At 47.2% G+C, this 21,904-nt stretch overlaps 2 protein-coding genes across 4 annotated transcripts in view; both read right to left on the reverse strand.

Moving 5' to 3' along the window:
• Positions 1–12,615, reverse strand: part of LOC132213323 (activator of 90 kDa heat shock protein ATPase homolog 2) — a 28,693-nt gene extending 16,078 nt beyond the window's left edge. The window contains exons 1-3 of one of the 3 annotated variants that reach the window (XM_059659713.1): positions 12,439–12,615; positions 10,663–10,853; positions 600–685 (exon numbers count right to left, since the gene is read on the reverse strand). In XM_059659713.1, the coding sequence (XP_059515696.1) occupies positions 600–685; positions 10,663–10,853; positions 12,439–12,518 (357 nt within the window). In that variant the 5' untranslated portion in view covers positions 12,519–12,615. The remainder of the gene's footprint in view (positions 1–599; positions 686–10,662; positions 10,854–12,438) is intronic. The other 2 variants (XM_059659711.1, XM_059659714.1) reach the window with 2 other exon arrangements.
• A 5,511-nt stretch (positions 12,616–18,126) lies between these two features.
• C12H2orf74 (chromosome 12 C2orf74 homolog) lies at positions 18,127–19,914 on the reverse strand. The gene is made up of 4 exons (XM_059660739.1): positions 19,820–19,914; positions 19,497–19,592; positions 19,206–19,365; positions 18,127–18,412 (listed from the first exon to the last, which is right to left on the reverse strand). The coding sequence occupies exons 1-4, from the start codon at positions 19,912–19,914 to the stop codon at positions 18,239–18,241; spliced, it is 525 nt and encodes a 174-aa protein (XP_059516722.1). The 3' UTR covers positions 18,127–18,238.
• Positions 19,915–21,904: the final 1,990 nt, after the last annotated feature.

Genomic DNA, 21,904 nt, shown 5'->3' on the forward strand with positions numbered 1-21,904 from the left:
TTTGAAAGCCTTCGCACTGAATAGTTTCACAAACCAAAAAAGACATTTTGTCAAACTGTTTGGTTTGGAACATACCGCTGCTGTACAAATGGTCTCTCCCCAAAACCAGCGTCCAGCTTCCAGGAGGCACCGGCTGAAAACCAGGGTTAGGATTTGCCACCGGCTCATCACCCAAAGAACAGAGAGCCAGTCAAAAGCAATACGTACTAGTTAGTTTAGGAAAAACATACGATATAACCCAGGGAGATCACAGCTAACAGCTGGGGATTTTCACTATTAAAGGGAAACAGCGAAGATGCAGGGGAGGAGAAACAACCCCTCCACCAAACCGCACGCTCCCTGACACCTGACAGTCCGCAGACGGATGAGACCACGGGCTGCAGGTCCAGGCCCCACACTGGTCCGGGGGGCAGTCTAGGGCTGTCTCCGTTTACTCTCCTACACCACTCTGCTCCGCTCCGCACCCCATGCTGCCTGAGCAAGCAAGCCCTCCAGAGCTGACCAAAACTGCAGGAATCGCTGTCTGATGAACAGTTTTTCAAACCTCCTCCATCTATAGCAGGAGCTTGATATTACAAACAAGGAAACAGATACTGTACCTCAGTGTCGTCTACTTCATTTTCTTCAGAAAGGTTGGGTATTTCAATCAATCCCTTGTGCTTTGCACCAGATTCTTTAATTATACCTAAAATGAGCAAAACATGTTCTTCAATTACAAAGTAACAATAGGTTTATGCAAAACTTCCCTGCATAACCGAAGAGCCGGCCCTCCTCACAGGAGCCGCCACAGCTAGTGACCAGGAGGCTTCAGGCTTTCCCACCACACAGGTACCAACACTGGCCCTGTTTTCCTGGCCCACGGACAGGGAAGCAACCAGGACCCGGCCAACGAACGTGCACACAGAACCAGGGCCGGGTGGGAGCGTGGGGTTGGAGTAAGTGGTTTTGTAACCAGTGTTTCTTCTTCATCCCCCAATATTCTCTACCACATCAAAGCAGGATAAAGGGCCACCCTGATGAGTCACAGAAGAGATGGACGAACAGGAAGGGACGACGAGTTCTGGTCAGGACAGAGTGGGAGGGGGAGGTCGTGGCTTGGGAAGTTCTATGTGGACTCCATGCAGCTGGATTTTCTTCAACGCCAGAGCGGTTTCAGTGACCACATCAAGGTGGCAGCACACTGGTACATTATCCCCAAGGTCAGTGCCCTCACAAAATCACCAACTAGCAGCTGCCTAGACAGGACACACTGTGAAAATCCCAGAACCCACAGGTGAGGCTGGAACCCCCTCCTGGACCCGGGGCAGAGAGGACGGCACTAGAGGCCGAGGAGTAGTAACACTGACCGAATGACCCGCCCTCAGGCCAGCACAGCCCCAGGGAGAGGTTCCCACTGTGGTTTCTCCAGAGGGAGAGCAGCACGAGGTGCACACCCAGGGTCCTCCAGAATGGCGGGGTGCTGCCTTGGAGACTGCCTGGGCCTTCTCACGGGGAATCAGAGGAGTAGGGGCAGGGCTTCCAGCAACCAGCACTCAAATCTTTTTTTCCACTTACATTCAATGTTATGTTTGCATCAGTTTCAGGTGTACAGCAGGGTGGTTGGACAATCGTGTGCTGTGCAGCACTAAGATCTTGGTGGACCGCACTCCTGCCTGCAGCAGCACATAAGTAGACGTCCCAGTCAGGGACAGCCCACCAGGGGCCCAATTTAGATCCCCAGGCAATGGCCGAAGCCAGCTGTGGAGATAGCAACACCCAGGCAGGAGACACATCCGCAGCCCTGCTCAACTGCTAAGCAAAGCCTCCAGTCCCAACCATCCAGGAAGCCTGACCGGAACCAGGATGGGCCCACCTGCAGCCCCACTCAGGCGGGGAGCCTAACCAGCACCTGGCCAACTGCTGAGCACAGCCTCGGGCCCTGCACAGCGAGGGAGCCTCAACAGTGACCTAAGCAGCCACAGAGCCCGGCCCATAGCCCTGCCCAAATGCAACACAGAGGTTGAGGCCTCATCCAGACAGTGACCCCGCCCAACTGCAGAGCACAGTCTTAGCCTCACCCAACGGCTGGAGGCTCCTCCTGGCTGAGAGCCCAGCCAGAGACTTTGCTCAACAGTGGAGCATAGCCTGCGGCCTACGGGCCCACCTGGCACAAAGGCACGCCTGCACACCTGTCTGTGTGCCCACCTGGTCACAGAGCACAGCCTGAGCCCAGGTCCAACCCCAAAGCCCTGCCTGCACAGAATCCACCAGTGGCACCATCTGATCAAGAGGTATAGTCGGAGACCCCACCCACCCAGGAGCAATTGTGGAGCTAGCCCACAGGCCTCCCTAATCATAGGGTCCAACCAGTGACAGTGCCCTGCTAGGGACCCGCCTGACTAGAGGTAACTGCAGAGCCCAGCTACTGGCCCTGCTTCAATGTGGAGCCCAGCCATCAGCAATCAACTCCTCAAAGCACACGTGGAGGCCCCACCCAACCAGAGACCCTGACAACAAACTCCAAGAGACCATGGATACCACTGGCTGGCCCACCCAGTTCCCAAGCTAAGCTGAAAGATGGTCTTTTCTTGCTGACACAAACCTGTAAAGTCTGTAAGAGGAGACTACTTATATGTACAGATGCCAACGCAAGGTAAGGCTCATAAAGAAATAAGAAAATGTGATAACACCTAAGGCAACTAATAAAGCTCCAATAATTGCCACAAAAGAAAGAGATCTGCCTGGCCCGTGTTGCTCAGTGGATGAACATCGGCCCATGAACCAGGAAGTCAAGGTTTGATTCCCAGTCAGGGCATGTGCCCAGGTTGTGGGCTCGATCCCCATTGGGGGGGGGGGGGGGCGGGGGGGTAGACAGCCAATCAATGTTTCTCTCATTGATGTTTCTGTCTATCCCACTCCCTCTTTCTAAAATCAATTTTTTAAAAAATAGATGGAGATCTATAAACTGTGACCAGGAATTCAGAATAAACCTCCTAAAGCTTAGTCAACTATAAGGGCACACAGACAACTAAGCCAAGCTAGGAAAACAATGCATGGACAAAATGAGAAGTTGAACAAGAAAATAGAAACCATCAAAAATAAATTTAAAAAACAAATCCTAGAGCTGTAGAGTATAATTACTGCACTCAAAACTTAAATAGCTTCAATAGCTAACTCGAGCAAGCAGAAGAATTAGTGAGCTAGAAGATAAGTCATTTGAAATTATCCAGACCTAGAAAGAAGAAAAAAGTAAAGAGTGAAGAAGCCCACAGGACTTATGGGATACCATTAAAAGAAACAAATACACATAATGAGAATCCCAGAAGAGGAGACAGAAAAGGGGACAGAAAGTCGATTTAAAACAATAATGGTCAAAAACTTCCCAAACCTGGTAAGAGAAGTGGACACCCAGATTCATGAGGTACAAAGGACCCGAATCGGCTGACCCTAAAAAGGGCAGCACCAGGACACACACACAATTAAACTGTCAAAAGTCAAAGACAGAATTGTGAAAGCAGCAAGAGAACAGTGACATCACATACAAGGGCAATTAAACAAAAATTTGACAGGCCAGGAGTCAGACTATATATTCAAAATATTGAAAGAAAAGACTATCAGGGCTTCTGGTCAAGATGGCAGCACAGGTAAATGGTACTCTTATTCTCCCACAACCACATCAAAATGCCAACTAACCTACAGAAGAGCCATCACTCAGAACCACCTGACATCTAGTGAACAGCGGTCTCACAACTAAGGACAGGACGACGCCAGGTGGGAGGGACAGAGACTCGGGACAGGCTGGGCCCACACCGACATGTGGTGGATAAAAGTCCGGAAGGGTTTCTTGGCTGCGGAGAGTCCCCATTAGAAACGGGGAGTCCCAGCCCCGTGGCAGGCCCCCAGCCCAGGGTCCCAGCACCAGGGAGAGAAGTCCCATAACTCGCAGCTGTAAAACCAGCAGAGCGCGCTGAATGAGTGCAGGCTGCGAAGTCCAGGCACTTCTCTTACAGAGCCTGCATTCAGACTGACTCGGACTCACTCACTCTGAACTCCAGCGCTGGGGCAGCAGCTCAAAAGGCACCGGTGACATACGGGGAGGAAATGAATTGCTTGGCATCAGGGCAAGAGCTGAAGGGGCAGTTTTCTCCCAGACGGAGAGCTGGCCGAGGCCACTGCTCCTTTTCCGAGCCCTCCCCCCACAGAGCCAGCAGGCGGGTGCCATATCCATCAACCTGGCTACACTGTCCAGCTCTCCCTGGTGATTCCAAGACCCTCCCCACCCAAAACAAAATAAACGAACAAGCAGAACAGAAACACTCATGGATACAGAGAACATTTTGATTGTTGCCAAATGGGAGAGAGCTAGAGATATGGATGAGAAAGGTGAAGAGATTAAAAAATACAAATTAACAGTTACAGTGACAGGGATGTAAAGGCAATATAGTCAATAATATTATAGTGACTATGTATGGTGTCAGACGGAGATGAATTTATCAGGATTTATCACTTAGCAAGTTACATAATGTATAATCACTGGGTTGTACACCTAACACTAATATAATATTGTATGTCAACTGTAATTGAAAAATAAAAAATTATTTAAAGTCCTAGAAAACCCCCCCAAACAGGAAAGACTGTTAAACAGGAATATTATAGAAGCAACATCAATAACCTAAAATGTGAGAGAGAAAAAGTACAAATTTCTGTATGCTATTAAAGTTAAGTTGTTACTAGTGTAAATAGGATAGTTTATGTAAGCCTCAAAGTAATCACAAAGCAATACCTGTAGTTGATACACAAAAGATTATGAAGAGGAGTCAAAGCATACCCACAAATAGGCATCCAATCACCAAGGAAGATGACAGGAGAGGAAGGAAGGAACATGGGAGCTACACAACACTCAGAAAAACAACAAAATGGCAATAGTAAGTCCTTATCTATCAGTAATTATTTTAAACATAAATGAATTAAATTCTCCAATCAAAAGACATATAATGGCTGAATGGGTTAAAAAGTACCAAGATCTAGCAATATGCTGCCTGTACAAGACTCACTTTACCTTTAAGGACACACATGAACAAAGAGTGAAGGGATGGAAAAAGATATTTCAAGCAAACGGTGACCAAAAAACAAACAAACATGAGTACCTATATTTATATTAGATAAAATAGACTTTAAACTAAAAATGCTCAAAAGAAACAAAGAAGGTCACTGTATAATGCTAAAGGGGTAAATTCATTAAAAAGATATAACAATAATAAATACTTATGACCCAACATCGAAGCAACTAAATATATAAAGCAAGTACTAAGAGAACAAAAAGGAGAAATAAGTAGCAATACAATAATATAGTTGGGGAACTTTACTATCCAATTCTCAGCAGAGGATGGATCATCCAGACAGAAAATCAATAAGGAAATAGGAAATTTAAACAACACTGTAGACTAAATGGATCCAACAGACATAGAAAGTACATTCCATCAAACAGTAACAGAATACACATTCTTACCAAGCACCTGTAGATCGTTTTCTGAGATAAATCATATGTCAGGGCACAGAACAAGGCTCAATAGATTAAAAAAGATAGCGATTATGATAAGTATCTTTTCCAACCACAGTGGTATAAAACTAGAATTCAATAACAGGGGGAAAGCTGGAAGATTCACAAATACATAAAAATTAAACAAGCCGGGCTGGCATGGCTCAGTGGTTGAGCGTTGACCTATGAACCAGGAGATCACAGTTAGATTCCGGTCAGGGCAGATGCCAGGTTACTGGCTCAATCCCCAGTGGGGGGCATTCAGATTAATGATTTATTAATGATTTTCATCAGCCAATTAATGATTTTCGTCATCGATGTTTCTCTCTCTCCCTCTCTCTTCCTCTGAAATCAATAAAAATATATATTTTTTAAAAAGAAGTTAAACAAAACACTCCTGAATAACCAATGCCTTAAAGAAATCAAAAGAATATTTAAAAAATATCTCAAGACAAATGGAAATGGAAACATAATACACCAAACTTAGGGGATGTAGCAAAAGCAATTCTAAGAGGAAATAAAAAAAAGAGAAGATCTCAAATAAAGAACCTAACTTTACACCTCAAGAAACCAGAAAAAGTAGAACAAACTAGCTCACATTTAGCAGAAAAAAAGGAAATAAAAAGCAATATACACAGATTCAATGCAATCCCTATCAAAATTCCAATGGCATTTTTCCTTGCAACAGAACAATCCTAAAATGTGTATGGAATCACAAGACACCAAATAGTCAAACCAATCTTGAGGAAGAACAAAGCTGGAGACATCACACTTCCTGATGTTAAACTATATTACAAAGCTATAGTAATCAAAACAGTATGATATTGACATAAAAACAAAGACAAAAATCAATGGAATATAATAGAGAATCCAGAAATAAAACCATGCACATTTGGTCAAGTATTCTGTAACAATGGTCAGCAAACCGCAGCTCGCGAGCCACATGCGGCTCTTTGGCCCCTTGAGTGTGGCTCTTCCACAAAATACCACGTGCAGGTGCGCACGTACAGTACGATTGAAACTTCATGGCCCATGCGCAGAAGTCGGTTTTCAGAAAGGAGATAGACGAAACAAGTATACAAGACGAGTGTGGATGGGAAAGTTGGAAGGGGTCGACCTCGAGAATGTACCTCAATCAGATTGAGGACGTTTTTAGCAAAGGCCAGCTTAGGAGTACCCTAATTAAGTTCATAACAATGTACCTACCTATATAGTTTAAGTTTAAAAAATTTGGCTCTCAAAAGAAATTTCAATCGTTGTACTGTTGATATTTGGCACTGTTGACTAATGAGTTTGCCAACCACTGTTCTATAACAAAGGAGCCAAGACTAATCAGTGGACAAAGGAGAGAGTCTTTAAAAATGTTGCTGGGAAAACTGAGCAGCACAAAAAAGAAAAGAAGAGAAAAAGAATGATCAGGACACTGAAAAAAGAGACAGAGGAAGACATAAACAGATGGAAGAACATACCATGTTCATGGATTGGTAGAATCATCATCATTAAAATGTCCATACTGCCCAAAGCAATCTACAGATTCAAATACCAACGGCATATTTCACAGACCTAGAATGAACTTTCCAAAAATTCATCTGGAATAAAAAAAGACCCAGAATCACTGCAGCAATCCTGAGAAAGAAGAACAAAGTAGGAGGGATCTCAATACCAGACATCAAGCTGTATTACAAAGCCACTGCAGACTAGTGCAGCCACTGTGGAGAATAGTATGGAGTTTCTCAAAAAGTTAAACATGGAACTCCCATCTGACCCAGTGATCCCACTTCTAGGAATATATCCCAAGAAACTAGAAACATCAATCAGAAAGGATATATAGCCAAAACCGGTTTGGCTCAGCGGATAGAGCGTCGGCCTGCGGACTGAAGGGTCCCGGGTTCGATTCCAGTCAAGGGCATGTACCTGGGTTGCGGGCACATCCTGTGGGAGATGTGCAGGAGGCAGCTGATCGATGTTTCTCTCTCATCGATGTTTCTAACTCTCTCTCTCCCTTCCTCTCTGTAAAAAATCAATAAAATATATTTAATAAAAAAAAAAAAAGGATATATGCACCCCTATGTTCATAGCAGCACAATTCACCATAGCTAAGATTTGGAAACAGCCTAAGTGCCCATCAGCAGATGAATGGATTAGAAAACTGTGGTACATCTACACAATGGGATACTACGCTGCTATAAAAGAAGGAATTCTCACCATTTGCAACAGCATGGATCAGAGGTCCTCAAACTTTTTAAACAGGGGGCCAGTTCACTGTCCCTCAGACATTCCACACATGCGCACTGCGGGCCCAGGAGGCTGCTAAGCAGGACAGGCAGCGGCGCCAAAAACACCCGGCGGGCCGGATAAATGCTTTCCGCGGGCGCATGTGGCCCGCGGGCTGTAGTTTGAGGACCCCTGGGATGGACCTGGAGAGCATTATGCTAAGTGAAATAAGCCAGTCAGAGAAAGATAAATATCACATGATCTCACTCATTTGTGGAATATAATGAACAACATAAACTGATAAACAAAAACAGATCCAGAGACAGAGAAGCATCGATCAGACCGTCAAACCTCAGAGGGAAAGCAGGGGAGGGTGGGGGTAAGGGGGAGAGATCAACCAAAGGACTTGTATGCATGCATATAAGCCTAACCAATGGACACAGACACCAGGGGGGTGAGGGCATGAGTGGGCTGGGGGGAATAAGGGGATAAGGACACATATGTAATACCTTAATCAATAAAGAAAAAAAAAATAAAGATATACAATTTTAAAAAAGGAAGAAAAAGGATGAAACTGGATCCCTATCTTCCACCATACACAAAAATTAACTCAAAATGAATTAAAGATGTAAACATAAGACCTGAAACCATAAAATTCCTAGAAGAAAGCACAAGCGGGAAGTTCTCTGACATGGGTCTTGGCAATTATTTTGGCATCTGACACCAAAAGCAAAGGCAACAAAGCAAACTAAACAAGTGGGGCTACATCAAATAAAAAGCTTCTGCACAGAGAAAGAAACCATCAACAAAATGACAACCTACAGAATGAGAGAAAGTATTTGCAAGCCTCATCTGATAAGGAGCTAGTGTCCAGACTATATAAGAAACCCATACAAATTAACAGCAAAAAAAAAAAAAAAAAAAAAAAAAAAAAAAATCCTATTTAAAAACGGGCAAAGGACATAAATACTTATGCAAAGAACATACTCAAATGATGACCAACAGGTACATGAAAGGTGTTTAACATCACTAATCCACCGGGAAAGCATTTCAAAACCATAATGAGCACCACCTCTACCATCAAAACGAGAGCAAGCGTTGACAAGGAGGTAGATCGCAGCGGGACGAGGCGGTGCAGGAGCCAGCCCTGCTGCAGTCCCTCCAGCAGCAGCACGGAAGGAGAAACTGACAGCAAACCCGACCCGAGGGTTCCAAGGCAGCAGCGGGGCCACTTCTGATGCTGGCTGACATCGCCCTGGGCTCTGGGCAGCTTGGAGGGAACAAGGTGGCCACTAGGGCAGAGGCCCAAGGCCAGCTGACTGGGTGGCTCTCCAACCCAAACTCTCAAGGGGCTGACTCCTGGGCTGAGGCCCAGCCTTGAACACAGCACAATCTTCTTGAACCGGATTCCCCCTCCCTCCTCCTCTTCCTTTTCTCCTTTGTCTTCACATCTGTGGTTATTTTAACAAGTCTTCACTGAGCAAAGGCTGCCTGTCCGGCCAGGAGCTGGGCACCACAGGAGAAATTTATTCATTCAACAAACACCCCGTTCCAGACAGGGATCTGGGCCTGAAACAGAACCAATCAGTTCCTGACCAGAAGACCCAGAGTGAAAACAACCCACAAAATGTGCCGTATCTGTACAAAGAACATAAAAAAAAGAAAGAATGAAAAATGCTACATACAACATAAATGAACCTTGAAAACATTATAAGTGGAAAACAATCACACAAAAACACACACACTGTATGCCTCCATTCAGATGACATGTCCAGAATAGGCAAATCCACAGACAGAAAACAGACCAGTGGTTGTGGAAGGCTGGGGGAGTGGTTGCTAATGGATACAGGGTTTTGGGGAAAGTGATGAAATTTTTCTAAAATTCACTGTAGTGATGGCTATACGACTCTGAACGTATTGAAAACCACTGAACTCTATACAAGTGGGCAAATTATATAGTATGTGAATTATACCTCAATAAAGCTGGTAGTTTTTTAAAATCTCCACCCTGATGAATTGGGAGAAGAGGAGGAACCAGAACAAACAAAATATTTAAGTAACCACATATAACAAAATATCAGCAGTCTGGGGGAAAAGAAAGCAGGGAGGCAGGACAAGGATGACTTCTGAAATGTTTACAGATGCAGACAGGTGGCCTCACTCGGGGATGAAGACCTGAAGGGCCCAGAGGAGCCAGCAGGCGGCTACCAGGGGGAAGCGTGTTCCGGGCAGCAGCTCCGGGGAATGCTAGGCCCGTGGTCGGCAAACTGCGGCTCTCGAGCCACATGCGGCTCTTTGGCCCCTTGAGTGTGGCTCTTCCTAAGCCTTAGGAGCACCCTAACTAAGTTAATAACAATGTACCTACCTATATAGTTTAAGTTCAAAAGAAATTTCAGTCGTCGTACTGTTGATATTTGGCTCTGTTGACTAATGAGTTTGCCGACCACTGTGCTAGGCTCACAGTGCCTGGCAGGCAAGAGTCCTGCTGAAAGCGATAAACTCTAAGTGTCACTGAGAAAGGGAAGCCCCCAGAGCAGTGGTTCTCAGCCTTGGCTGCACATTAGAATCACCTGGGAATCTTTTTAAAATCCTGATTTCTGGGCCTCATCCTCCGGAAATTGTTTCTTTGTTACTAATGTTGTGGCCCCACCCCATACATAACAAAGAAACAGAATTTCCGGAGGATGAGGCCCAGAAATCAGGATTTTTAAAAGATTCCCAGGTGATTTCAAGGTTGAGAACCACTGCCCCAGCATGACGCACAGGAGCTCCAGGTGTGGTGAGGTTGTGTCTGCAGCTACCAACACCAATTCGGGGTCCAGTCTGTGCAGGGTCCACAGCAGTTCTAAAAACATGTGCTGGATGGTGAAGGATGCATCAGCGAGTCTGCCCCGAGTGCCTCCAGCCCTCCTGGCCCCCGAGGCCCGTACCTTTCCAGCCCAGTTTGATGTTCCACTCGTAGAAGAAAATCAGCTTCCCTTTGCGGCTGCTGCAGGAAGCCTCGCCTTCCACCTGCTTCAGGTCACTGATCTGGCAGCGCCCAGCCTCATTCTCCACCACGATCCCCACCAGGGACTCTCGGAGCTTCCCCTTGGACCAGCTGGTGGCGTCCCGCTCTGTCCTGCGGGGACCAGAAGGGCGGAGCCGTGAGTGGAAGGCCCAGGTGTGCCACCTGCCAGCCCAGATCAGCCTGACTCCTCTCCGGCCTTAAAAGAGCTGCCGCCCTCAAACTTACAGCCTCCTCAAGCCAACCTTCTACCGGATAGCCTTTACCCCTCCTGCTCAGTTTCTTAAGTAGCATTAGCCACTATATAAAGTAGGATTTTGTCTTGAAAACACCATCTTATTTTGGGGAAAAGAGGGTCTAGCAATCTGACCAGTTGGAAATGGATGGGCAAAGCCTGGACCATATGAAAAGGTGGCAATAATTGAAATAATTCTAATCACAGCAAGAAAAAGTATCAAGTGTGTCCACACCTATTATTTTATGCAATCATCCCAAATGATGTTCCCATTTTGGGGAGCGGAAATGAGCCCAGAGAAGTCCATGATGTGTCCATGGTGACAGGGCTAGGAAAGGGGAGGGCAGCTCCTCCAAGCCCCAGGCCAGGGCACCCCAGTAACCCATCCCCTCACAGGCCAGGGCACCCCAGTAACCCATCCCCTCACAGGCCAGGGCACCCCAGTAACCCATCCCCTCACAGGCCAGGGCACCCCAGTAACCCATCCCGTCACAGCCCAGGGCACCCCAGTAACCCACCCCCTCACAGGCCAGGGCACCCCAGTAACCCACCCCCTCACAGGCCAGGGCACCCCAGTAACCCATCCCCTCACAGGCCAGGGCTCCCCAGTAACCCATCCCCTCACAGGCCAGGGCACCCCAGTAACCCATCCCCTCACAGGCCAGGGCTCCCCAGTAACCCATCCCCTCACAGGCCAGGGCACCCCAGTAACCCATCCCCTCACAGGCCAGGGCTCCCCAGTAACCCACCCCCTCACAGGCCAGGGCTCCCCAGTAACCCACCCCCTCACAGGCCAGGGCTCCCCAGGGCTCCCCTCTCCCGGGACCTGCCTCAGCATCACCTGATGGCCCTGAGGTCCCACAGGCCTGGGGGGGGGGGGGGGGCAGGGAAGCGATGGTGGGGGAGCGAGGGAGGCAGAGGAGAGCCAGTGTCCAGATGAGGCCCCAAAAGGAGGGTAACTTGTCCAAACTCCTCCAGGGCAGAGCTCCCCCAGGCCCATCAGGCGGAAGCCGCGTTAGGTCCAATTCGCACAAACCACAGCACAGACCCCGCTCCCCGCACTCGCTTTCAAGCTTCATTTCACTTCCAACACCAAGATGATGAGGTGTGTGCGGCGGGGGGGACGCTTCATTAGGGGACAGGCTGTCCAAGTTGGAGAGTGAGTCCAAGGCCATTCTCGGGGCCCAAACCAACTTTCCAAAGGGCTCCAGTCCCGGGGGCAGCGCCCACGCGAGGCCAGGACCCAGCTCGGAGGGCGCCGCGGACCGCGGCCGCGGAGGGGGAGGGGAGGGGGGGCGTCCTGCACCTGCGCCAGCCCCGCCCCCGGAGGGACCCCGCGGCCCGAGGCGCCCCGAAACCCGCCACCCTCCACCCCCGGCCCCTGGGCACCGGCGCCCAGAGCAGAGGGGCCCCGCCGGCCCGCGGGAGGCGGCCCGGAGGCCGCCGCGGCCCCGCCCGCCGCACCAGTGCCAGTTGTTCACGTTGGTGCCGTCCTCCCGCTCCTCCACGATCCAGCGCGGGTCGCCCTGGCCCCACTTGGCCATGTCTGCGCGGCGCGCCCTCGGCGGGGACCGGCAGGGGCTGCGGGCCCGGGGCTGCGGCGCCGGCGCTTCCGGCCCAGAAAGTGCGGGAGCCCCGCCCCTGCGCCGCCCCGCCCACCGCCCCGCGCGGCGCGCCCGGCGCTAGGAGCTCGGAGCTTGGAGCTCGGCCGGCCCGGCGGGCTCGGGGGAGCGTGCGGCCCCGAGAGGTCCGCCCGAGAGTCGGGAGCGGGGGAGGGCGGGAGAAGGGGAACGTGGGGTCCGGGGAGTGCGGTGTGAGGAAGCGCAGGTGGGGCGGGGAGATGTGCCGAGACCGGGCTCCTTGGGGCGGCCCGCGGGCCGGGGCCTGGCAGGGGCTCCTCGGCGCCTCCCCTCGGGCGGGCGAGGACGGCGATGGTCGGTTTCGGTGCCGGGAACGGGCGGCCGAGGCCGTGCTGGGCCGCAGACCGAGAGCGGCTGTCGGCGATGGCCGCGCCATCGATCGGCCCCAGCGAGGACCCACCCGAGCACGAATCGCGCCGTTGGTTCCACGACCGGGCTGGGACAGCCCGGAGCGCGCCCGCGTCCGTGTTCGTCTGCAAGTCGCTGCGGTGGGCGCACCGGGTCCTGCCCGCGGCCTCGCCCACCGGCGCCCGGAGCGCGAGCCCCCGGGTTCCCAGCCACTCAGGACGGTTTGCACGTTTCGCATGTCATCCTCCCTGATGGCCGGCGCGCGTTTCAGCTTGCCGCAGTTTTACAGTAATTAGGTGAATATTGGTTCCTTAAGGAATCTTCACCTTCTAGCGGAAACTTTGTACCCGCGGTGTGTGAGGTGCTGCTAACGGGCCTGTGGGTGTTTAGTGTGGGAAGCGGGTCTGACAGCTGGGAGGGCGGGAGCTGACTGTTCCACCCCGGCGGAGCCCTTCCCTTTGCCGGGCCTGTGCTCATCAGAGGAACTAGCTGGTGGGGAACATTTTTTCTCCTTTACTTACCTGGAGCTACCGCGTTCCAGTTTCCAAAACACAACAGTTCTATAAACAAACTGCTTTCAAAGTGTTTTAGCCCCAAAACAAAGTGACATTTTGATTTCATCTTTTACACTTTACCTCACCAGAGGCATGGACAGCTAAACACTCGTATCACATAGACAAGAATTGCAATGGCAATGCCCGTGGCACGGTTTTCTTGTCCATTAGCTGTGCAGCTTTTATCCAACTCGTAAAGAATATTAATGGTAGAGCACGACACAGTAAGATGTAGGTACGGGTGATTAGAACCTGGGTGGGGAGGGGGAATAAAACAACAGAAAACCTACAAAGGCAGAAGCTATAATCACTAAAATTTTACGCGGGCAAAAATTTGGGGGGGCAATATTTATATAAAAAGAACTATCCCAATGGAAACAATTATATTAAAATGTAAATGGAAAAGGCATTCTGTGTAGTAATTGGTCAAGAATTAAATTGGCCTGCCCGGTGAGAGTGGCTCAGTGGGTTGATCATTGCCCTATGCACCCAAAGGTGGCCAGTTGATTCCCGGTCTGGGCACATACGGAAGGCAACTGATGTTCCTCACATCAATGTTTCTTTCTCTCTCCCTTCCTCTCTCTAAGCATGTCCTTGGGTGAGGATATTTTAAAAATACTAATAATAAACTCAAAAATTTATTTCTCTCTCACTAGTGGTTCAAGACCAATATGGAAGCCTGATGTGTTGGGCTCCCAAACTATATATACCATTTCTGAGATGCTGCCCTCGTCTGCTTTAGCCACTCCCATATTCTTACCTGTAGGAAGACGGGGAGATAAAAGGAGGGCGTGCTTTTCTCCATTTACAGGCGTGACTCAAAAATTGCAGACACTGTTCTTCGATGACTCCCCACACTCACCCCTAAGCAAGGCTCACTCAAGGTCTGGCGTGCCTGCCTCTCCAGCCCCTCATCTTGAGTTGCTCCCGCGCCTGCACCCAGCACAGCAGCCACCCCATCTGCGCTGTGACTTTCAGGACTCTGCCTGGCGGGCTCTTTCCACCCTCACCCCTTTCACCCAGACTCTGCACTAATGTTTTTCTCCACAAAACTCTCCCTGGTGTCTCCACTTCTCAGTCCCACCCCCTCTGCCAGTCCATTACTATGTTGAGTTTTATGTCTATCATATCATGCATTTTCATAGCTCTGAAGTCAGGGCGTCTGCAATGGGCAGTGACTTACAACTGCTCTTGGCCCCTAGTGAAAACAAGTCCTCCCAGAGAGCGTTTATTTTTGCTGTTCCCAGGCAGTACTGTGTGGGTGGCAGTTCTAAGATGAGCCTCAATGGTCCCTGCCTCTTGGGATTCATGTCCTGTGTATCTCCTCCCCTTGAAACATTGATGAGGGAGCATCCATTGGCTGCCTCCTGCACCTCCCCACTTTGTGGGGATCGAGCCTGCAACCCCAGGGGGCGTGTGCCCTGACCAGGAATCCAACCTGTGACCTCTTGGTTCCTGGGTCAACGCTCAACCACTGAGCCATACTGGCTGGGCCCGAATTTTTTTTTTTTTAAAGAGTGTAATTTATCCATGCTTTTCTTTTTTGGCTTTTGGGTGATGTGTCCTGCCTAGGGTAGTCATTTGAAGAAAACCCCTAGGTTAAGAGCTAATTAAAAAGGAAAAGTGGCAAGCTTCACCCCACTTCTGCAAGAGAAACAACAATGAACATTGAGAAAGACTTACTCAATTTTTCACTGGATCCATAGCTTAGGAGAGGGAGAGCCTATAGCTTTACTGCTCACTGTGTCTTTATTTGAATTTCTGGCAAACACATCAAATTCAACTGAACTAAAACCCAGACAACCTTTTTCCTCAAATTAGGACTTTCCTATTTCTGACAGTCTCATGAATCCAAACTCAGAGGTCATCTCTGTGTCCTCCCTTCGTCCCTCCCGTACCTAACCAGAAATTGGCATTCCTTACTCTTCATGTTCTCTTTATTCCAGATCACCTCCCTGTCACAGACCCTCATCCCTCAAATCTGAATTGTCACGATAGCATCTCCACTTGTCTCTGCTTGCTACTTGCCAATATCCTCATCCTGCGAGAAAGTTCTCGGGGATTCCCCCCACCATTATTGCCTTAAACTGTATATATATATAGTCACTTAAAATATGTGTAAACATAAAACTGGACATTAACTTATTATCCTCAGAGCCCTATCTGACTCTAAAACCAAAACAAACTACAAATCAAATACAAACAAAAGCATAAAACCAATAAAATTCACGTTACCATTTAGTGCCAGATGCTGTTCTGTTGACTGTTCTGCTGATCCTGTTGCCATGGCACTGACGGCCTTCTGGAATTCTGTGTGCCTGCAGTGTTATGGGCCCTGATGGCCAATTTTCTACTCTTCTCTTAGAACTGCTACGAAACCTTGGTTACTATAGTCAGTCACCAGGAAATTTGGCCTTCACTTTAACATAGATGCATCATGTATATATTAATTCCTCCTCTACTCTTTTCTCCTCAGCTTATGACTAAGGAACTTGGTTCCATAAATATAGACGCAGATATGGGCAATGAATCCAAGACATCATAGGGGAATACACAACTATAAATGGACATCTAGATAAGTCTGAGCTTTCTTAGATTAAAATTTTAAATATTCATAGCAGCATTATTCACAATAGAAAAAAAGGTAAGCAGCAATCCAAGTGCCCATCAGCAGGTGAGTGGATAAACAAATTGTGGTGTATACATACACATGGAATATTATTCAGGCTTAAAAAGAAAGGAAATTCTTGGCACATGTATAAGCCTTGAGAATATTATTCTAAGTGACATAAGGACAAAAGGACAATCCTATGATTCCACTTATGTGAGTTACTTAGATCAGTCAAATTCATAGAGACAGAAAATAGATTGGTAGTTACCAAGGGCTGGGGTGGGGTTGGGGGTGAGGAGTTAGTGTTAATGGATATAGAGTTATAGTCTTACAAGATGAAAAGTGTTGTGTGGGTAGATGTGGTAATGTACAATGTGAAGGTACTTAACATTATTGAATTGTACACTTCAAAAATGGTCAAGATGCTGTGGTACATTTACATAATGGAATACTATGCAGCAATAAAAAAGAACTCTTGCCATTTGCAACAGCATGGATGGATCTGGAGAGTATTATGTTAAGCAAAATAAGTCAGTCAGAGAAAGGTAAGTATCACATGATTTCACTCATATGTGGAACCTAATGAACCAAATAAACTGATGAACAAAAACAGACCCAGAGACATAGAAGCATAAACAGATTGTTGAACCTCAGAGGGAAGGCAGGTGAGGATGGGTGGAGAGAGATCAACCAATGTACTTGTATACATATAACCATAACCTATAGACACAGACATTGGGGTGGTGAGGGCCTGGGGGGTGGAGTAGGGGATAGGAGCGGGCTGGAAGAGGTTAATGGGAAAAGAAGGACCTATGTAATACTTTCAACAATATTTTTTAAAAGTGGTTAATTAATATGGTAAGTTTTTATGTATATTTACCACAATTTAAACTTTTAAAAATATTATCAAGTGAAAGACCAAAATTTGTAAGTGCTTGTAGAGAACTCATGGGCTCTGAATGAATGTTTTTGTAGACCCACACACCCTGCAGTCCACACTGCTTCCATCTGTCCTCCACCTATACTCCCAGCCTGGGACCCTAAGAGTAACCTTGCTCTGACTCAGTTACCTCTTAGCTCTCCTCAACACCAACCTGCAGCTCCAGCTGACTGGTGTCCACCAAAATCAACACATATGCTCACCTCTTTGCCTTGGCTTGTGCCTTTCCCTGTCTGAGATGCACACTTTCCTCTGCTTGTATCATCCAATCCTTCCGTTTGGTTAAATCCCTTCTCCTCCTCACAATGAGATAGTCCCAGGCCACAGTGAGTGCCAGTACTCCCCATTTAGCATTAGTTACACATTCTAAATTATGTTATCACTTACTCTTTCACTCCACAAACATTTATTGAGCATAGGCCATATTCATGACAATGTGCTAAGCCCCTGAATCAAATGCTGTGTTTTCTGTTTATTATCTCTCCCACAGTCCCTGACACATTTCATAGGTGTTTACTGCAGTGGTTCGGGTGATGTTGCACTGGTCTGTACTGTCATAGTCCTCATATAGACAGCAAATTTTAAACTACTGAAATCAGGAATAGTGTGATCTCAGGACTTCCCTAACATAACAGGATATTGTTAGTAATGGTAATTTTTTAAAAAATCAATATTGAAAAGCAGTTGTCAGTACAAGAACGGTTTCAGAACTGAGTGCAGTAGGGATTGTATGGTAAGGGACTCTAGACCTAGTTATTGGAGGTTTCCTTGGTGACGGTAGGAACGGTTTTGGCCATGAATGTCCGTGGTCATCAAGGACATGTGCTGATTCCGACGTTCCTTTGAACACCATTCACATAAGATAACTGCACAAAGTAACTTTGTTCACAGGTTAGGCGGTGTTTGAGTAGACTGAGTTGCAAGGACACTTAATATAATCAATTTCTTGAACTCGGATTTGTGTTTAAAAACACACACATTATATTCAAGTTCTGGGTATTTTACTTACAGAATTTTGCATGTAGCCCACTTCTTTCTGCACAAAGATAAAATGTTATTTGTATTTGCTTAATTCTCCATTATTTTGCCGTTTCGACATGATTTCATACCCCCAGTCATTGCACTGCTAGTCTCAGGTTACGTTGCTTTCACTCTCAGCCTTTTCTGACCTTCATTTTCTCTCTTTATGTTCTTGAATATGGCTTTGCGGTGCAGGGTGTTCCTCCCCGAGATCCACAACAATCACCTCCCTAGAAAACGTCACTTCTTTTAGAGGTCTTTTGCTGATGTCAGTAACTGAAGGGGTTCCAGTGACAGATATGTGTGCTCCTTGCAAATCAGCGTCCTGCAAGAGAATGGGACGAACTGTGTAAGTGATCATTTTATGAACACAACAAGCCCTGCTTTTGAAAATACAGGTTATATGTACATTGTTAGTAAGGAACAGAAAAGTATCACAAAGTGATATAGGAAAGCTGTGAGAACCCATCGTGTTCGTATTTCTAGGGTTTTAAAAGCAAACACGGACACATCCCAATAGCATTTGGTAACGTGTGTTGTTCTCTCTATGCTGCAGTCAGACCCGGGAGCTGCCTGGATCATCGTTCTGTCTCTGCCTGGGCCTGGGTCTTCTGTTGGGAGGGCCTGTGAGTTGTTCTTACTAGGGAGCTCCAAGCACGGAGCCAAGGAGCCCTGGCAATGTCTGTGTGCTGGCCTTGAAGGAGCCTGAACTCAGAAGGGACACAGTCTGGTCCCGAGCTAAGCCACGGTGGAGGAATGAGCTTGAACAACTCATGTCACTTTCTCATTTGTTGGATCCCTAGATGATCTCCAAGACCTCCTCCAGCTCTAAGCTTCAAGGATTCTGAGAAAAGCAGCAAAATGAGGGGAATTATTAAGAAAAACACAAATGTAGCCATGAAGAAGGAGCAAATGTCAGGCTTGGCATATGTAAGTCATTAATAACATGAACCAATGAAGGTAAGAAGAATGGTTTAAATGACCATGGACATGGCACTCCTTCCAGGTACAAACCTAAATCACAGGCAAGAGCAGCCCTTATTGTGCCTGGCCACGTGAGCTACCCCCTTACCGTCAGACAGATTCTAAACTGCCCTTGCGAGGTGCAAGCCCATCACCTTTGGACTGTTCTCTTTAGGACCCTCAAGATCTGGCTCCTCTTGTATTTTGCCCTCCACTCCGCCCTCTATGTCCTTGTTGTTTTTCAAGTATGCGGCCACCATTTCTTTACTCAGTCTGTGGACAAGGATGCCAGGCCTCATGCTTTGCTTTAGATTACTAAAAAAAAAATAAATTAAAAAAAAAAATCAACCAGCAGGGATTTTAAAATTCATGCACATTAGCCACCAGTATCACACGCAAAAATGGCTTTCTACGACATTCTATGGACATTCCATGAACAAACTTACTTTTCTTGGTCTCCTGGTTTGCTTGTCTGCACATTATCAGTTAAACAATCTTCACAAGGACCGTTTTCTGTCTCTTCAGTTTTCCTGCTTTGGAAACTAAAAATGAACAAGCAAACAGTTCAGAAAAAGGAAAAATGGTCTTGGTTTAATACTAGCATGGAACTTCATGTCTACAGAGGCAATTTGCATTTCTCAAACCCTGAATGGGAAAAGTAGCTACAGCATTCTTATTTCATCTATTTTAAAGTATTTGATCTTATTTCAAGATACATTTGCTAGTGTGACTTGAAATCTGATCCCAATTTATCAGCATGGATTTATACCATTTATATAAAAACAGCATCAATAAAAAGAGGATGGAAGTAAAGCAAATGAGGAGGAGGATGACGAAGATGATTGCTATGGTGTCAGAGCTCATAGGCTCAGCTAGGAGACTTATCCACTCTCGCAATCACGGTTTGTCCAAATATTCCTTTTCAGTTCAGTTTGAATGTCGATCTCTTGTTCTTTAAGTTTTCTAGAAACAGAAGAATTAAAGGCTGTTTTCATTGTTCTTCTGGCCAGCTTTGTAAAAGATGCTCTGCCGTGTGCTCCCTCAGCTCACCGCCCCTCATCCCCCAAACTATCCGAATCTAAGGAGAGAGGCACTGGAGCATCTGCAGCTGAGCCCAGCTACCCTCTCTTCTCTCTTCAGTGACATCACAGACTCATGGAACCATTGGGTTAGAGGGACTGGAGCCCAGCCCAACCCCACCCATCACCTGGAATCAGGAAAACCACAGAGCTCTCCTCTGGGCTGCTGTCTGTCTATCCTCTCCTCTGAGACGGTGGGGGTGGAGGTCACCTGACACCATCTTGGCCACTCTTTGGACAAGGATTTTCTTCCTCTTCTCAAAACGCCATCCTTCCTTTCTTTCACCGGAGCCTGCTAAACTCACTGCTTTTTACACAGACCCTGAGGCCGGTAATCAACTCACCTCCTAATAGCATTCTCTCCAGACCGCATAGCCCATATCCTCCTCACCCCACAGCAATGGGCCTACTTCCTGAGCACTGGCAGCTCTAGAGGCCCTGGCTGAGCTGACCAGAGCACCGATGACCCCTGACCCACCCTAACTTCAGGTGAGTGAGTGGTGCCCAGGACAAGGGAGGGCAGAGCTAGGATTTTCTGAGAAAAGGAAGGTACAAAGGAGTATGGTAGCAGCTGCCAATCACATCTATAGAAGTCCAAGGTGAGCTGAGGGGTCTCTGGGCTGCAGCGACACCGGCTACCTCCCAGAAAGGCAAGGACCATGGCTTCTTTACCTTTGTATACTCCACCAAGTCAGGACCTGAATTCCATAAATATTTAGTAAGCGTGTGTGTGTGTGTGTGTGTGTGTGTGTGTGTGTGTGTGTGAGCACAAGTGTAGTTTACTGAAGGGCTCAGGCAAGGCTGATTCTGCAGAATGTGAACCTCTGAGCCACTCAGCAGTCAGCAGGTTCCTGGATGAAGCGTTCTCCAGCCAAGGCTCTGAGATGAAGGCTCAGATACACTGCTGTCCAACTGAGGCTTGAGTTCAAGTCTTCTCATGCCTCATGGACACACAGGTTTTTCTGGGAGATTTTATATCTAGTTACTGGTGATTACACTGAGTTAAACATATGTAAAAATCCATTAAATTTGTGTACTTAAGATTAGTACACTCCAAGCCCTCTACTGTGTGGAGGTTATACTTAAATAAAAAAGGGGGAAAGGGCCCATTCCCTTACTTAAATTTGAGTGTGTGTGTGGTGCAGAGCAGTGCTGGACTGACTAGGTCAGTGATGGCGAACCTTTTGAGCTCGACGTGTCAGCATTTTGAACAACCCTAACTTAACTCTGGTGCCGTGTCACATTAGAAATTTTTTGATATTTGCAACCATAGTAAAACAGAGATTTATATTTTTGATATTTATTTTATATATTTAAATGCCATTTTACAAAGAAAAATCAACCAAAAAAATGAGATCGCGTGTCACCTCTGACACGCGTGTCATAGGTTCGCCATCACTGGACTAGAGGGCACTGCTGCTGGGTGGTCTGTCTCCAACATTGTTCACCACACATACTCTAAGACCAGAGACTTTTGCAAGGATACAGCAGTAGCAGCAAGTAAGGGCTGGATAAGACTGTATCTAAGGGCTTTCTTTCACTGAATGTGCCTTGAGAATTATACCTTAAATTTATATGCACAGTTAATATACTATAATATGTGGAGGGTTATTTGAATTTGGTCTCTAAATTGTATTTTAAATACTGGACTGTAACTGTGATGCCATGGGGTTTTACTTATAGATGGGTCTCCAGGGCCTAACACTATATGCTATGCACAAAGAAGGTTTGTACTGCCCTAACCAGTTTGGCTCGGTGGATAGAGTGTTGGCCTG

Source organism: Myotis daubentonii, chromosome 12 (genome assembly GCF_963259705.1).
Source record: "Myotis daubentonii chromosome 12, mMyoDau2.1, whole genome shotgun sequence".
Classification (NCBI taxonomy): domain Eukaryota; kingdom Metazoa; phylum Chordata; class Mammalia; order Chiroptera; family Vespertilionidae; genus Myotis; species Myotis daubentonii.

What these genes read in the sequence shown, in the direction of transcription:
- C12H2orf74 (XM_059660739.1), bottom strand. Translation starts at nt 19,914, where the DNA reads ATGAGCTCTGACACCATAGCAATCATCTTCGTCATCCTCCTCCTCATT. An exon ending in ATGCTGTTTTTATATAAATG is followed by an intron (nt 19,593 to 19,819) that starts GTATAAATCCAT and finishes GTTCATTTTTAG; the next exon opens with TTTCCAAAGCAGGAAAACTG. An exon ending in AAACCAGGAGACCAAGAAAA is followed by an intron (nt 19,366 to 19,496) that starts GTAAGTTTGTTC and finishes TTTTTTTTTTAG; the next exon opens with TAATCTAAAGCAAAGCATGA.